The sequence below is a fragment of the Anopheles cruzii genome, chromosome 3 (genome assembly GCF_943734635.1).
Source record: "Anopheles cruzii chromosome 3, idAnoCruzAS_RS32_06, whole genome shotgun sequence".
Classification (NCBI taxonomy): domain Eukaryota; kingdom Metazoa; phylum Arthropoda; class Insecta; order Diptera; family Culicidae; genus Anopheles; species Anopheles cruzii.
In genome coordinates this window covers 82614397-82632617 of record NC_069145.1, presented here as the reverse complement: position 1 = coordinate 82632617, position 18221 = coordinate 82614397, and the positions used below count along the sequence as shown (strand labels likewise).

Below are 18221 nucleotides of genomic sequence, written 5' to 3'. Positions count from 1 at the left end.
GATCAAACTCGGCCAAAATTGCACAATGTGCTAGACACACACACGCACAGTGATTTGTTTCCATGACAACGGCATACTTGAATACCGTTCCGGGAATGGATTTTATCATTCTATTGGGAATTACTTTTGGCAAAAACGTGGCAAAAAGGATTAAAGTAAGAAACGGGTCAAAAAAGAAACCAGGGTTTTTTGCGTTCAAAGCAGGCTTCAATCATCAACACGTGTAATCTCCATCAAGGAGCCACATACAATCTTTGCACAGCGCCGTTGTAACATGTCAATACCAGTTTTGTAGAACGATTTATTTTTTTGCCTCAAAATAAGCCTCAGGTTCAGCGTTTAGGTGTCTTCATTCGAGCGAAACCTCTTACCGAAATATCATTTTTTGAGTTCTGCCAATAGCAAGGAGTCGCTGGGAGCGAAATCTTCCGAATACGGTTTCTTTTGGAGGTTAGCAGTAACAAAAGCAGCGGTTTATGCAATAAGCCTAGCGCCATCCATGTGTTAAAGAGGCCCGAGGCTTCTTTTCAATCCATGCGTTACATTTTGCTACGCCACAATAGGACCAATTCGTTTGTGATGGTCTCCAAAAATTCACCGAAATATGGTAGCGATAGCACAGATACTCTGCCTTAAGTAGAGCTTTATTTTCGCCTGCATGTAAGCCGAACACAGACTAGTCCTCAGCGAAAGAGCCAATACTAGTTGCCAAAAAGTCACTTCTCCGAGCCGATATTCTAGCCGAAAAAAATCTCAACTGCCAATTGACGGCAACAACGCGAGCGGCGCAACAAAATGTCATGCAAAAACCATCAGAGAACCGATGGGCCACTGTTTCGACACAGGGCAGGTTGGCTGGCACTTTCTCGCTCTCTCTTTCTCTTCACGTCCCACTGCCCGCGTTCATCTAATTACCGTGGAATGTAATTTTACGCTTCACCGCCGTCAACGCCCGCCGGTGGTCGTCTATGTGACGCGGATTTTGGCACCGGCTCTCTACACCGCTCGGGAGTTAAGCTCGTCCGCGGAGCTATGCATTCTACGGCGGCTGCCAACGTGAACCGTCCAACTAACGAGTTTTAGTGGAAAGTGTGACTGCCACCGCCGCAGTGGCGCACAGCATTATTCTGCATGCGGACGAGATTGTTGCCGAAATTTCGCTCCACCGCGGTCCGCGAGCCGGCGACTGCTGCTGCCCAGACGCGTCGGTGTCATTATGGTAATGAGTATAATATTGTCACACTCATCCACATCAGGCCCGGGCCTGGCCGTCCGAGCCTGATGGTCTTTCTGTAAGATTAAAGGCACACCCGGTTCCGGTTTCGTAACTGTAACTAAATAAAACGTGCACTTGTGCGGAAGGATACGGGCGCTGGGGGCCTACATTCGTGATGCAAAAGCCCGGAACCGAAACCGACCGGTACACCCGAAGGATCCCAAAGTCCGATTGGCTGCACTCACACAGATCGTTTGCATAACGCACGTTTGGAAACACATGTACCAGGCCGTGCAGCGACTGGACTGGCCAGTGCTCTGCACGCACCATGTTTACATGGACATCCCGTGGCCACGTACCGTAACCGGGCGGGCGGGCAAGCAAGTGAATTATGGTCCGGCACGTCCTGTGGCGCGTCCGCCTGATACGTTGTCGCCATCGCCACACATAAAAAAGGACCACTCCATATTTCACTTCCTATCACCCAGGCCAGCGAAATTAATCATAACCAAGCTATATGCCGAGCGCCGCGGTCGGACCGCGCAGTTTGTTTAATTGAATCAGCGAACACATCCGGCCGTGCCGTGCCGTGCCGGGGCTAATGTGGCCTCTCGTTCCGCGGATCTCACAACGCGCGCGAGTCACGCAAAAGTTTCGCTCTTTCGGGCTGCGAATGGGACGAATGGCTTCCGGTTTAAATGTTGCGCCATCGACACACACGATAACGATCTAACACCGATTTTCCGTTTGACTTCTCCCCACAGTCACTAAGTTCATCCGAATCGGAATCGCCGACAAGAATGACAATCCACCGTACTTCGACAAGGCGCTGTACGAGGCGGAGGTCGACGAGAACGAGGACATCCAGCACACGGTGCTCACCGTCACCGCCAAGGATCACGATGAATGTAAGTAGTGCCCTTGCGTACCATCTACCTCCCCGGTGAAAAACAATGTCCGGGTGGGGGCTCAAATCACCAAAAGAGGTTTCTAGGTCCGGTTCCTCCTAGACGCCCATTGTGCGCCCAGATTAGAAAGCATTCCGGGAATGAAAATCAATTTCCGCAGCGTACCGTAGCGAGCTCACCTCCTTCACGACCACACACGTGACCGCTGCCACTCCTCCGTGCCCTGCACGCCCGGCCTGCAGAAATCAGACGATGGGATATGCTGCACTGTTTAACTTAGCTGCAGGCGGTCCTCTCCAGATACGAGCAAGTTAATGGTCGGACCCCGGTGCTGTGGAGAAAATAAAATAGTTGCCGCATGCAGTCTCCGTTGGCGGAGGAGAGTGTGTGAGCGGTCTGAGGTCTTCTGAGGCCTTGGGCAAGTGACGGGCGTGCTAAACGCCTCGCACAGGAGCCTCATTTAGCAGCAATTTGTAGACCTCAAACCAGCGCCGTCCTCATCAGCAGCAGGAGCAGCAGCAGCAGCATCAGCGTCGAGTGATGACCCGCAGGCCATCTTGTTCTGGGCAGTGATTTTTTACTTCCGGTTCCGAGCCACCTACCCATGCCAAGGCTGCAGTGGCCCCGGCAGTCGCACACCGTTTGGTGAGGCGATAATCTTCGAGAGATTAGTTGTGCCGGTAGGGCAATAAAAACCGGTCTTCCGAGGAGCCGGTTAATGGGGGGCGAGTCCACAGGAATTTAAGGTTCTTTGCAGGGCCACTACTTTACATCCGGAGCAGTTTACGCCGGTTGCAAGGCCAGAAAGTAAGCGAGTTCGGAATCTTTTGGCAGCTGCTGAATGTTGGTTCTGGGCGGCCGCTCCGGTTAGCACCGCCGCCGCCGAGCGCACTGATCCTTGTATCCTGCTGTTTCGTGTATCGACCGCACCGAATTGATAGTGTCACTTTGTGACCGTAAATACTGTCCCTCTGCTCCCTTTCCCCGCTGACTTTTCCGGGTTCGTCGGCTCTGCAACCCATTACACAGTGATGGCACAAGTTTTGCCATATATTTAATAACTTCCGACATTTCTCCCGACAGCAGGAGAGAGGAAAGTCAGGAGGTCCCGTTGGTGGTGAACATGTTGCAGCGTCCCCATTCTACTCCGGTTGTGTGCTCTGCGCCGCGTCCCATTTTTTGGGTGGCTACTTTTTTGTGACTCTTCCGGTCAGGTCTGGTTTTCGTTTCGCTTTTCGAGTACTCGAATTGGCTCTCGAGCTGTTTTCAATTCGTTTTATTTCTCGCTCTCTCTCTCTCTCTCTTGCGTTCTGTGGTGTGTCCACGTGGATCCGCACTCCCCGGGGAAGTGGACCGAGGACAATTCGATCGGACAGCGACACACACATAAACCAGCGCCATAAACCATAGGACCGAACAGGTTCTGTGTGTGCTTCTGGTCTCCTCGTCTGCCACATCCATCTGGCGGCCGAGTTTGGCGTGTCCCGAAGGGTGGAGAGACAGACCCCCGGTGCTCTGCGGTGCGCCGTGACCGAATTGGCCACTGATCTGGCTGGGGCAGAATTTTTACATCACTCCCGAGTCCGAATTCCAGAGTGTACCCGTTGGAAAATTGATGGACCCGAACATGGCCAGCCGCGCACCGCAGGGCATCAGCCCTCAGAGCCGCTGCAGGGGCAAAGTTTTCTAATAAACAAGACCCCCGAAAGTCGGGGAACACCAATGTCTGTGTGTGTGCCAAAGAAAAGGCAATGGATTATGGTCGTTCCATTTGGACCTGGTCGCTCTGGCTTCTGGCCTTTCGGGAGGAGGATGATACGCAGCGGCACCCCCTCGGGCGCACATTGTTTGCAGTCATGAACGTTGAATCATCTTTACGCAACGTTGCAGCCCCCGTCCAGGTCCAGGGTTATGCTTTTCGTCTAAATGGCCCTGGGTGCCCCTCGTGACCGCCTGCTCCGTTTGCAAATCAAGCCCCGCGTGAAGAAGGCAACCGGTCTGTTGCGATGACACTGGGCTCTTCAGGTCCGCTCGGGGTCCGCCTCCCGTTTTTGTCGGCCAACGACATAATAAAACGTTCCCAGTAAACGATAGTGACCGCCCTCCGGGTACAATTGCTACGGAACGTGTGTGTAGTACGGGTGTGTCTCTTACACGGGAACATAAACTGGAACACGCCGGAAAAGCCGGAACATTTCGGTCGTTGGCTTTTTGTCCGGAGAGCAAGAAAGGCTGCAGAGTATCAACCAGCACCACGCACACGGTGTTACCACTTTAGCGGCGTCGAGGTGCACCTCGATCGAGATGCGCTTTGTGATTCCCTTTGTTTTCTCAGGCAGGAGGCTGTCCAATGAGTTTTGCGGTTCGACAAGAAAAGCACATATGAGCACCCTGAATATTAATACACTTGTTCGAACAAGATTCCAATTTATGAAGATTTATGAAGGTTCCAACCCCCAAAAAACGGATGCTAACTGAACACGGGCTCGTTTGGCAGCCAAAAAATCAGGTTCATGCCACTCTTTAGCCTCTTGTTTTGATTCAGGGTCATGGTGATGGATCCAAGTCTCATCCATAGTTATGAGTCGTCGCAAAAAATTCACTTTACCCTTCCGAAAACGCTCTAAATGTTGCCGAAAAAATTGTATTCGAATGAGCTTTTGTTCTTCAACTGTTTTTGTCGGCTTTTTGAAACTCAATACTTCAATCACATGACGATTTTCCATAACGATGTCCTGTATTTTTTCTACGATTAGTAAGTCGATACTAAAACAACTTGTAAACAAAGAATAAATTGAATGATTGGAAAGAAACTTCACACACGTTCACATGTAGAGCGTTCACCAACATACCAAAATTAATTTAGGCTAGCGCTCTCTGCTGTGGAACCACAAAACTTATTGAACAACGCACCGCAGAGTCACTGTACTGTGTCGCGAGTCTCCGTAACGCCGGGACACCCACCGAACCGGGCTTATGAATTTTAATAACGGTCGCCATTCTAAATTTATTAAAATATCACCATGCCACTGGCGCGTTGTTGTTGCGCTGCCACCGGCCGGCCGGCCGGCCGGAGTTTGTGCTCTCCTCTGTCAATGCTGCTCCTGCCGCGCTGACAGTTTTTGGGTGCGGCAGCAGCGGCCACAAACAATTTTAACCTCACCGAAGACCGAATTTGGCGGGCAGGAAAAACTTTTCCCTCCCAGCAGCAGCAGCAGCAGCAGCGCGTGTTTGCTTTGAACTGCGGTAAGGCGCGCCCGCCGGCTAGGCGCTGCTGAAATGTTGTTAAGCGAGAGAACAATTTTAGTAAAAGAACTGCAACGTTTAATTTTTCCCGCTTCCCGCTCGGTTTTGGTGAAGAACGCGGCGAAAGATCCGCCGCCGGTGGCGGCAAGGTTACGCGCTCACGGGCACTGTGGAAGCCACTAAGGAGCCGCCACTTTTTGCCGGGAGTGCTTCGAGTGAAACTTTGCCATTCCGGAAACATTCCCTAACCTGCTAACCGCAGTTAAGCTCACGGTGCTGGTGGTGGATTTTTTGTCTTTGATACGCGATTTGCTTTGGTGACTGCCACCACCGAGAGCGGCTCTAATGGTCGATGAAACACGGAACGACACGGTATCCTCCAATATGTCACTCAATGGCCCCGCCGGAAGACAATGGCTTCCCGTCGTCGCTCGTTGCAGCAGATGAAGCGAAAGAGCTTTTCTACCGTCACTAAAAACTCCGTCCGCCGTCCGGTGTTCTGATGGCCAGCTGCCTTCAGCGGCAAGGCACGGCACGAAATCGAGTTACTTCGGCTCATATTTTATGAATTTAACGTGAAGGCACTACCCGAGCTTTCCGGGAATCCGGTCGGGCGAGCGACTGTGAAACTGTTTACGGTCGACAGGTAATTTTCCACGAACCGGGAGTGCGCGAGAGAGAGGATGAGCCTTTTTTTGGCGTTGGCCCCGCGTGATGTCGGTGGCGTGGAACGGAACGGTGGCGTCTCGGTCGCCCTTTCGTAGCGCCTCATCTTTTTCACTCGGCTTCGGGAGAAGCTACGAGATTTAATTTCGAGCTCTCGAGTTCGAGTTCATTTCCTAATGCAACATTAACCACACCACACCGCACCAGCCAGCAGCCGCCGCCATTGTTGTTGTTTTGCTCGAGACTGTCCTGTTGTTGTAATAAATGGCTCGATTTCAAAGGTCCGCGGCCCACATTCCCCGGCGTGTCTCGGCGTCTTGAACCGAGAAACAAGACATCCTTAAAGGCGAAACATTTGTTTGTACAAATTACCCAACGCGCGCGCGGCCACTTTGAAACCGGAAGCTGAGTTATGTCCTTTCTGTGGTGGCCCCGCGGAATTGCCGCCCAAACTGCCCCGGTCGCAGGTCACGCTTCGACGACAGCCAAAAAATAATGGGGTAACCGTTCTGAGTTCAATTTGTTTCTTTAATTGCCTTATTAAATTAACCGGAACGAGCTTGTTTACAACTTTTAACTTTTAGCGTCGTCCCGCCGAGTTTTGGCCCCGTGTGTTGTTTTTTGTTGGTCCCTTACTGGCACAACTCGTTTCCGGGTCTCTCACCAGTTCCCCAAACGCGGCGCGGAAAAACAGACGAAAAACTATTTTATTTATTTCTATCAAAAAACGAAAAAACCGGAAACCCACGCCGAGCACGGCTCCTCGTGTTGTAGAGCGCCATTTTTGCGGTGCTACTATGTACTATGTCCGCTCCGCGCAGCAGCGCAAGCCGGAACATCTCGCGCACATGATGGACCTTTCTTGGTTTCCGGGCTTTTCGCTTATTTTCCGGTCGGGCCGGGAGTTGGGAAAATAAATTGTTCCCAATGAAACACGGTGCAGCGGGGCGGCGTGTGGCGGCGACGTGTTGGGGTCATGACAGTCCCGCAAGCTGTCCACTCGAATCGCACACACACACACACACACACACACACGCGCGCGCGCGGAGCGTTGAGAAGCAGTAAATTTCTCGCCTTTTCCCTGTTTCGAGTGCTTGCTACATTGCTGCCGGCGGCGGAGGCGCTTGTGTTTCGGCTTGGCGTTTTTTTTGTTTGTGTAGCCGAACTTTGGTGTGCCGCGGAGCGGGGCGGCACACTCACAGATGGACCAAGACCATGTTCCGGTCGACATGCCGCGTCCCGGTTGAATGATGAACGAGTTTAATTTCGAGCGGGTCGAACAAATTGGGACGAGAGATGCTCCCAAGATCGTGGCGGGCTGCTGGCTCGTGACGCGGTGTCCTTTATCGGGACGGTGTCCCTAATGTTGCTGTATGTTTTTCGGACTTTTTCTTTCACGTCGGTCAATCGTGCGGAAAATTATCGGAGCCACTGAGCCTGAGAGTAAACAACCTCCATTAGCCCGTGCGGTTTTAGTTTTGAAAGAAAGCCCAAATGTGTCATCCAAAGTTTTCATCAATTATTTAGCGGCAAGATTTGTGTGGCAAGGGGTCCTCACTCACACAAACACCGAAACTAATTGTGAATAATGATCGGCCGTGCTGCTGCTGCCGTGGATGAGAGTCTCGTTGCTCTCGTGATGAAGACGAATGAAATGTTTTCGATCTCGCGCACAGTCCGGGAATGCTGATTTATGGAAAGTTATGCTGCGCTGCCCGCTCCCCTCGTACATAAATCGACAGTCTAAGTGATATTAATTTCTTCGCTGCACCCGGCGGACACACCCGCGGGGGGTGCATATGATTTTGATGTTGAAGGCCGTACCGCTGGAGTGCGGGCCCAAAGAAAGCTCATTTAAATAAATTTCTGCTTCTTCTGATCAACGGGGGGCGCTCTTGCGGACGTTAGTCACCATCAGCCACGCCACGCCACGAATCATAGTGTTGATCCGATAGAATGGACGAGCTGTGCCAGGACGAGGTCCACGGATGCTCTATGCTCGTTAGCTCCTCGTTTCGGCTCCTCTCGATAACATCAGATAGTCGTAAAAACGGAAATCCTTCTACGCCACCGGAGCCCCGGAGCATCATCACGCACCACCGCGAAGAACATTTGCGTTAGTCCATTGTTTGCTACCCGTGTTGCAGTCGGTGGCGATACGAGCATGAGGACGGACGATGAGCTTCGGTGAAACATAAATGTCAACAATAAATTATCTAACAATCCTTCCTCGCCGAAGGCTAACCGCGGTTCGTGGATCTTTTCGCGAACCGGTTCTCTCTATCTCGGTCCTGGCGTGGCGTTGCTGACGTTTCCTGAACATTACGCGCACCGTTTCGCATGCGTGACTTCTAGTGGCCAGCACCGGCTAGTTCGCCGGAAGTGCATCCAGCTATTAAAACGTTCCGTGGCTGCTGTACTCACCATGGCAACGGCACAGCCGAGAAGGCCGTCGCCACGCCACCGCTACTCCGCTGGTCATAAATTGGTGTTGATTGTTTCACGATCGGCAAAGGGGAACGGCCAGAACGACGAACCAGGCGGGGACGTCCTGACGAAACCTATTGGTTTCAGGGATTTTTCAGACATCATCCCGTGTGTGGGGAGGCCCGTGGTGCTTTTGTTCCGTGTGGTGGCCGATGGTTTTTTTTTTTGTTCTCTCCCTTCAAGTACAACCTTTACTGTCCATCCAGTAGAAGGGCGAACAGTGAAGATGTTGGCGCACTCGCTGTGAGCAGTAAACTTCAGTGACAGGACTATCGCGAGAGCGTGTGTGTGTTGGCCATTTTTTCCGACTGCCAGTGCGAAGTGCTGAACTTTTATGGATTTTTTGCATTCACCGAACTCGGGGTTTGGCAGCAGAAATAAACAAGACGTAGCATTTAATATTTGGTTTGTTTTATCTGCAAATTTGTTTTGGCCCTCGGTTATCTACCGACCGACCGGTAGTAATTTTCCTGTCCTGCCTCTCCTCCTGGTCGGTCCGAGTTCCGAGTGGTGGTGCATCCGATGTGTTTATGCTGCGTTTTTCCTAGCGCGCCAACCTTGGTCCGGGCTGCTGTTTTAGGTTTCCACGCCAGCCAGCCGGGGCTAGTGCGCCCTATGTTTATGGTTCCGACCCACAACTGGAGCACACCAATGCATTCCCGGACTCCCGGGTTGTTTTCTGCACAAAACCGTGGCCAATAATTAAAAAAACACACAGCACCATTTGCTGCGGTGACCAAACCATGCCCCGCGGGAGACAGTTTTGTTATCAGTGGCGCTGTGCTGTGCTGTGATTTTTTCCCCGTTTGCTATCTTTTCTGGTGTGCTGGGTATTTGCTTTATTAATATAAAAATTCGCACGTTATTTCGATGTTTGTTTTTCTGTGCAAACGGGTGACCTTATGGTTGCCCACCACCGCTGGAAAAAACCATTCATAACGCCAATTCGATTCAACGCGTTGATAGGGACGCATTTACATTCCCTGGCTGGGGCTGACTTTAAACATTTCTCGACGCACAAAACTTTAACAGGCTCGCAACAATCATCAACAGGCGATGGAGTCGATTTTCCGGCCTGCTGCGACTGTCTTTGAAGTGCGTACGGTATTCCTTTGCCACGGAAAGACGGTTGAAAAGCCACCGAAACGGCCCCAACTCCATTCACATCCGCACAGCGCACGGAATTCATTGCGCCCTCGTGACGACACGACACGTAACGGTGACCCCCTTTCACAGCAGAGCACAGCTTGTCGCCGAAATATTTTCTTCCGATTTGTCAGCCGCGGCGCGGCGCGGTTCAACGATTCGTGATGAAGAGTATGCTAATGTACTGCGACGGTGAACTCTCTGCCCCAAAAGTCACAACAGCGCTCCCCCCAGCGGGGGGGGGGGGGGGGGGAATTGAGTGTCCTTCGGCAATCTTCCGGATCGTTTGTGGGGCGAATAAAATGCCGTGTGTGCCGTTGACGTGTGTTCCGCACGGAACGATTGCAGGAATCACCTTCTTAACGCGCCTGTTAACACCGTTACACAGATGGAACCAGATAGCTCCTTTATCATCCTTTCGAGCCGACCCAACCTAACGTTCTTGCCTTCGTGCCTTCTATTTCGTCCCCAGCGTCGCGTATTCGATATGAGATCACGAGCGGTAACATAGGCGGTGCCTTCGCCGTCAAGAACATGACGGGCGCTATCTACGTCGCTGGCGCCCTGGATTACGAGACGAGGAAACGAGTAAGTAGACAGATACCCGCTGCTGCTAACACCCTCCCGCGCACGCGCTTTACAGGTAGGCACACCAGGTGCTGCCAAGCGCCACGTGGGCCGGGATGGGCCACCATGCGTCTCCATCGCAAACAATCACGCCAACGACGCCGCGGGACTCGTGACAGCAAACAGCTCCCTGGAATAAAATTATTTTTATTCGATATTTTATTGTGTGTCGCCAGCTGTTGGTGCTGCGCTACGGACCTCTAAGGCTGGACAGCGTGCGCGTGTGTGTGTCTGTGTGATTGTTTGTTGTTATTATTTGTTTATTTTTAACGTGATTTTCCTCGGGCCACGGCGAGTCACGTTTGCAGTCGCTTCGCCCGCTTGGTCGCCCGTTACCGTGTTGTATCGCCGCACCTCTCCAAGTGTTGTGTTGTTGATCGTTCACGTTCCCGCCTCGGAACCCAAACATGGCGCTCGGGTGTGGTGCACACACTTTAGCTAGCGAGCGGCCCCCCCCTGGGGGGCTCGCACGGAAGAATATATCGCCCGACGCAGCAATACTTGAGCGGATAGATTTATTATTTTTACGTGCCTTCCGGCGCACGGAACCGTCCACACTCTCGCGCACACGCTTGAGGATGACATCCACGCAAAAATATGGCACAAAAATGGAGTAAAACGGACAGAGGAGAGTAATGTTGCAGAAATAAATGTATAATCCTCCCGATAAAGGGGCATAATTTTTGGCCGCGTATGGTGACCGGCCACCGGCCCGCTGCGCTTCTGGCGGCGATTAATCGGCGATGGAGACGAGCGCAAAATTTATGCAACATTAAAATCCACGAAAAAAGTGATTTAAATCCGCTGTATGGACCCCACGGACACACACAACACAGACGCCCAAGACGACGCAGCACCAACGGGGCGCACTCAGTGTGATATATGAAACATAAATATGCTCGGCACACCCAGTGTCTCCGTAAGGGCGAACTGGGCGAATATATTTATGTGCAGACCGCGCCGGTAGATGGATGGACGCTTGCTGGCGACGTTTTCTATCGGTTCGATCGGTTTTATTGCCGATTGCGGCCGGCGCCTCCAATCCGTGGTCACACAGCGGGGGTCGATAGCATTTCGTAGTAGTTTCAGAAAGATCCCGCTGAGACGCACTGCGCCGTTAGCCAGAGCATCCTGGGGAACACAACTACAACATTCAGCACTTCTGCCCCACAGCGAAAACTCCGTCGGACGTCTGGCGTGCCCCACTAATCCGATTTACTCCGATTTTTTCTGGCTCCGGCTTGCCCTAAATCACCCGCCTCTCGTCGCAGTATGAGCTCCGCCTCGCAGCATCGGATAATCTGAAGGAAAACTACACCACCGTCGTGATCCACGTGAAGGACGTCAACGATAATCCGCCCGTCTTCGAGCGGCCCACGTACCGGACGCAGATCACCGAGGAGGACGATCGCAACCTACCGAAGCGTGTCCTGCAGGTCACCGAATCGCTCTCTTGCCTGTCTTCCCGCGTGTTTTTCCCCGATCCTCGTTTGATCCCATTCTCTGATGCCTGCGTTCCATTTGCGACCCCCTTTTCACCCGACCCTTTTAACTAGCACCGTGTTTGTTATGATTGCTCTGTTTGATTTTACCTAAATTCTCCACGCACGCGAAATATTTACCTTTTTAGCGTTGTTTAGATGGTTACCGAACTGTTTGCTATAGATCCCACCCCACCCAAACATATGCCCGTTGATGCAATCTGTGTCCGATTCATTAGCTGGCAATATTTAGCCTCTCGGACCGGACCCCACCGTGTCAGGCGCGTTATCGATGTTGTTCAATAATTAGCTCGCCCACCGAAGCCCCACTCCTCCGTCAGTGTGAAAAACGGACAATTTTAATGAAGCATAAATGTTGTCGCGTAATGGTTTAACAAGCCACACGCCGCGGCACTCCAACACCTCGTTTTTCCACCTCCTAAACTATTCGGAACCGGGCGTGGCCTAATGGCGATTAGCTTTTCCGCGAGCCGCCACGGCAGGGTTCGTGTTTCAAAATCAGATTTACAACTGATTAAATTTTATCACCTAATTTCCATCACGCGCATTACACCTCGCGCGCACCGGACGGGCGATGGGTGCGGTCCGCGGGGATCGACCGCACCAGAAGCGCCACCACACGGGCGCGCCCATAAATGGGTCATAAAATTGATAATTCATTTATTTCCCATAACTCACGGCGCCTGACACGGGGGCTTTCGTGACCGGCAGCCGCCGGCACCTGATCCGCGGAACCGCGCACCGGTGCGTCCGAGTGCGGACTTTGTGGTCAACCCGCCGCGGCCGAACCCTTCCATCGATCGGGGAGCGTCCGAGGATTTATGCTCCCAAAAGGTTCCGTCGAAGCCGGCCGGGGCCAGGCGTGTACGGGGTTTGCGTGTACCGCAAATCAAACAGCAAGTAATCATAAATATTTCGCCGAACCCGACCCGAGGGATGGCCCGGGTCCGGTGGGCCCCGGTTCCGACCAAGCTGCTGCGAGCCGGAAAAGGAGGAGCACTGTTTTTTCCTGTTTGTAAAGACCCCAGGTATCACGGGTCGCAATTCTCCGGAAGGCTTACGGAACTTGTTGAATAATGTAGCGCGCCCGTTCGGTCCGGCCGTCCACCACAGTTGGTACCACGAAGTGCGTGTCCTTAGGCCGGTGGTACCACCGGCAGCCGCCTACCAGAATCCATAATCGGATAACCGACCCGTGAAGGAAGGGTCCGTCCTCCCGTACGCCGGCTACTAATTGCAGTGCCCGTGGGCTTTCAGCTTCCCGTTGGTCCCGTTCGCCTCGAGTACATCTCTCTCTCTCTGTTTCTCTCCCGTTTCGTGTTTGCCCTAGTACCACCTGACGCTGGTCGCCTCGGATAGTCTGAACGAGAACGAAACGATCATTGTGATCAACGTCAAGGATGTGAACGATATGCCGCCCAGCTTTCCGCAGCAGGTTTACGAGCGCACGATGGACGAGGAGCTGGCCGTCCCGTTCCCGATCATGCAGGTTGTGTGGCTGAGGTCCTTGCCGCCGGGACACTGGTGCCGTGGTGGCGGTGGTTCTAATATTGGTGGTGGTTCGCTTCGCTTTCTCGCTTGCCACTAACCCATCGGTAGGCCATCTTGAATTGGCTCACCAAACGCGCCTCGCCGCAATGTGACCATTTTCTTCGGGCTTAATCTTCTCCGTCCGCCGCCTGTCGCTATCGATCGATTTCCGGGACGCGTAGATGTGTCGGTGTGCTTATTGTCACTTTCGCCGTGGTCGTGATGACGTCACTCTGGTGGTGGTTTAACAACAACAGCTTTCGCTCGTAAAACCTGTCCACTAACTTTAAATCGTCGGCCGTCGGAATGAACCCTTCTATATGTCCCGTCCGAACAGTAGGGGCAGGAGGGTGACCCTTGGGCCGGACGACGCTCAACTAACAACCTGCCCCCACAGCTTCGCAGAAAGATGACGGATTGGTTTTGTGACAACTTTAGGTTCGCGGGTTCTCGAAATTCTTTAAATATCTACATTCACATCTCGCATTCGGCAGTTACAGTTGGAAGTTAATTGAAATTCGCGCCGTGCCGTCATTTAATTCGAACCAATCGGTGATGCTCATTGCAACGGACATTTCAGAGTCACGCAGCACCCGGAACACAAAGGTGTGTTTTCCGGGAAAATTATTTTGTCGATTTTTCTCGATTTCAAACAGCTCGATGAAGTGCGCTCATTGATTCGGGGAAGGCTTAAGCGACCCATTTTCAGGTGAGACACGTGAATGACGCGATTTTCACATTCTTTTTGCGACTTTTCGATGAATGAGCTGTAAGCTTCGGTGCTGTTTGTGTGCTGTGACCCACTCGAAACCGTGAATGTTGGTTATTAAAACATTTTTAGCCATTTTTGAACCCAACCATGGCTTGGTAATGCGTTATTGCTATTTGGTATTTTCCTGAAGTCGACAAAAAACGATGGCGAACTGCCAGAGAGAACCTTCCGCTTGACATCGCATGCCTCATATTTTGCTCCGCTCCGAAACTCTTTCAATTATATTTACTTTGTTCGCCCAATCTCGTCAATCAAAATTGTCAATAAATCCGGAAGCAAATGGCATCTCCACCACCGTACCGTGGCCGCAGTGTGTGTGGCACGAAATGGCAGGAAAATATGATTGGAAAATGCAAAACTTCCCATCGCGTCTCTCTTACATCGGGTGCGTCCCGTGTGAGGCCGCCCCACACAAGGGCCACCTAACCGGAAAGTCGGCAACGGAAATGCCATCTCCCGAACGGCGGCGCGCAATGGTGACATTTAAATGGCAGCTGTGCAATCGACGACGACGACGGCAGTGGCGGAGTGCATTAGTGCTTACTACGTTCTGTTGCGGGCACGGTCGAGCAAAAATAAATCCTTTCACCGTTCGGCGTGGCCCCGACGACGTCTTGACGATGGCGCACCACCGCACCTTGTCGTCGAAATTCGTCGGAGCGCCGGGCGTACGCGATGATGTACGGTTGATTTGAAAATTCAATTATCCTGCGCTAAAAATTGAATTCCAGTGCAACGTTTTGCCGCGGATTGTGGAGTGCACGTAGGAATCGGACCGGTTACACCGTCGTCGCAGCCGTTTCTTTTCTTGCTGTGCCGTTACGGCGCCGGCAATTGTGTTTGTTGTTCTTCTTGGTGGCCCAAACTGAATTTGCCGAGCATCCGGATGCCACTTTGTCGATGCTATGGGGTGTGCTGCTTTCTTTGACGCACAAACAACAAGCCCTTGGTCCACCGCCAGCAGGGGAAGGACACTGTTTCAGCAAAAACCGCCAACACGACCTTTGACATCGATGGGGCTGGCGGAGGGCAATGCAACTAACGGAAAAAGCACGTGGCCACCGGGGTTCGGTTCCGGGCATTAATTCGATATTCATGCCAAGGACACCGGATGTTCGGATTTTTCCCAAACTTTCGCTCCTTCAGGCTTCGTTGTGTGTGGACCCGAATAAAGTGGGTCCGAAATAGACGAAAAAAGGTTAAGGAAATGTTCTTTCCCTTTGCCCGCATCCGTGTCCCCTTCCTTGCCAACGTCAGCTAATAAGCCGCAAGCAAGCAAACTGCTGCTGCCGACAAAAAGGCGGCGGAAGGACAAAGATGTGTTCCTTATCAAATCAATCCGCCGTTTCTATCCGCCCGGGGAGCGGCGCCGGCCCTACAGGTTTGATTTTGTGGTGTCCTCGGTTATTGTCGGTCTCTCTGTGCGCCATTGTCCTGTGAGCAGGCACCCTGGCCCCCCTGCTGTTTCATTATCAAATTGCGTTCATCGGCAATCACGCAAATGAAGCGCAATCAGTCGACTGACAGCGACATAATGCTCCTCTCGCGCCCCATTGCTGTGGAATCGGGCTCGTCGGAGGCCACCGGTGAACACAGATAGCTCTCTGTGGAAGCGCTTTCTGTTGGAGAAATAAAAACAAAACTGATCGGCAAATGAATTCAAAGAATTGCACCATTTCGTTTCGATTCTCGTGCGCATATTCTGCGCACGCCGCCAACTGACTTTTATTGCGTTCGTGTTGGGCTGGGACCCCTATTATGTTGCCATAAGTGCCATGAAACACAGGCCTCTGCGATAGGTCGCGCTAACCATTTTCCTGTTTAATTTGCCTCTGCCATAATCCTCGGCGTATTTCGTCGTGTGTCCCATTTCGTTTGATCCTAACCACGGCTTCACGGTTCGGTGAGGATGGTTAAAATTCGCGGGAAATGAGTGCCGAGAGTGGTGCCATTCTGTGCCCGGGGGCCGCCCGCCTGACAATGGGCACGCTAATGGAGATTGAAGCGAGTGTAACGCACAAGATGTCGCACAGGATAATCGGGAGGCCTCGTGTTCACTTTCGGAAACACTCATTGCCGTGATGGTATCCCATTACTTGGCGTGTGGCCATTTCGGCGGGGGCGAAATAATTTGGAACGAGTGTCGCGAGTGTCGCCTTTCGGTGTTTTTTCGCCTTCGCCAAATGACAGTTTATTGAGGTCTTATCAGCGATTAATATTATGGCTTCCATCGCACGATTACAGCTGTGTGTTGATCTAACGCCTTTCGGGAACGACCACGGTACGTTGGGGAGTCCTTCGTTTCCGCAATCAACCTGGGGCCGGTCTAATGAATGATAATTAAGTAATTTACCTGGTCCTTATGCTTCCTGGCCGGGCAAAAGACTGGCCGGATCGAGTGAACGTTCCCCAACCCGTTGGTCGACCCAGTTCGCTCGGTGCGTGACGCTTTTTTCGTCCATTTCTTATCTTGCTTCCTCCTAGCCTTGCCTTGCAAGGGTTGCTGCGATCGCGCGCGCACCGGTGCCAAAGAGGATGAAAAGGAAAACTCTCTCCTAATGCCAACGCTTTTTCGTGCTCAGCAGCAAATGGCACTGGCTCAAGGCTCGGTCGCCAATGGCACGGAAGAACGTTCCAAGTTTCCAAATTCAATTAAAATCTCGTTAGAACAATTTGTTCCCGGGAGCGCAGATAGATGCGCCATTTTTTTCCTTTCCATCTTTAGGGTGGTGTTTTTTTTTTGAAGTTTCTTCCGCTTCTTCAGTTTGCAACGCAACATTCAACCTTTCTTTCGACGGCTGCTAGCATTCTGCCTTTGCCAGGAAAATGCTCCGCTGATACACAGCACTGTCAACGGACGGGGTAAGATATTTACGAACAATGTTCTGCGCCCGACCACGAAATGCTGTCTCGAAATTTGTTGCTACATCGAGCAAACCGCACCGGATCTATTGCGAAAGTTATTGTTTGACGGAACTAGAATTCGCAGCCACAGTACCCGGCCCGGCCTGGCCCGGTCCCGGGCAGCATTATTCGGAGCAAATTGCTCATCGGATCACGACCGCTTCGCCACGGGGCGGAGTTTATCCTTTAGCCGGAAATTCCGTTCGTGAACGAGGGATGCGCTTAAAGTGAAACATTTCCCGTGGTATGGTCGAAATTTGATCACGGGCCGAAAGATGAAATTTAATCGTTTTACATAGCTCTCGCGCAAGCCCTTCGGCGGTTGGCTGCTGCTGCTGCTGCTACTGCTGAATATGCAACGGAACGATGTTCCGGGTTTTTCGCGCAAATTATCCGAACCCAGCTGATTTCCATTCGTTCGTGGGAAGTAACATTTTCCTCCGCAGCACCATTGTTGACACCAGTCCGTGCTCATTTCGGTAGCGTGGCGTAGGAAATTATGTATGCCTCTCACCTGCTGCGAATGCTCAACAGCTGAACTTGTACCAGTTACCAGGCGGCAAAAATCCGGGAACACTAGAAAGATGGTCGTAATAATTTGGAATAATTTGAATCGTGTACCATTGATCAACAGATGAACCTTTCCGTTTCTTCGAGAACATGCAAAATGATGATTTGCTTTTCCGGGAACCCACTTGGCGGGGTAGTTTATGCTTTGGAAAATGTTCTCACAACATAGTCTGTTTGGCCAGAGACCCACCAGCAGCAGCCAAGTGCACAGCCAAGCGCCATTTAGGAGGAGCGCCCGCAATAAATCATTTCACATAAATGTTTTGGCTCCCGGAATCGCGCGCGCGCTCCGTTTTTGGAGAGCGCATATTTTAGTGGTTCCAGCCGGTTCGGCGAAGGCAAGGCGCATCTTATATCTAGCCCCCGTCCGAATGAACCGAAAAAAAATTCGATGCTGCAACCAAGCAGTAGCAACAACCAAGTTCCGCGTGCGATGCACTTTTGGGAATTGGGAAACCGCGCACACCACGAACTACCAAAGGATCCACTCCGTCGAGCACTACCTTCTCCAGCATCGTATCGTACGGGAAGGGTTTTTCTCAAAGTCAACCCAAAACCCAACGTGGGGCCGTAGCGCATCATTACACATCAGCGAACGTTATTGAAGATGGCAAAAATGGGGGGGGTCCCAAAAAAAGAAGCGGTTC

At 52.0% G+C, this 18221-nt stretch overlaps 1 protein-coding gene across 1 annotated transcript in view; it reads left to right on the top strand.

Moving 5' to 3' along the window:
- Positions 1 to 18221, top strand: part of LOC128272996 (neural-cadherin) — a 54342-nt gene that overhangs the window by 10922 nt on the left and 25199 nt on the right. The window contains exons 2-4 of the mRNA XM_053010899.1: positions 1981 to 2124; positions 10142 to 10257; positions 11568 to 11732. Coding sequence (XP_052866859.1) covers positions 1981 to 2124; positions 10142 to 10257; positions 11568 to 11732 — 425 coding nt within the window. The remainder of the gene's footprint in view (positions 1 to 1980; positions 2125 to 10141; positions 10258 to 11567; positions 11733 to 18221) is intronic.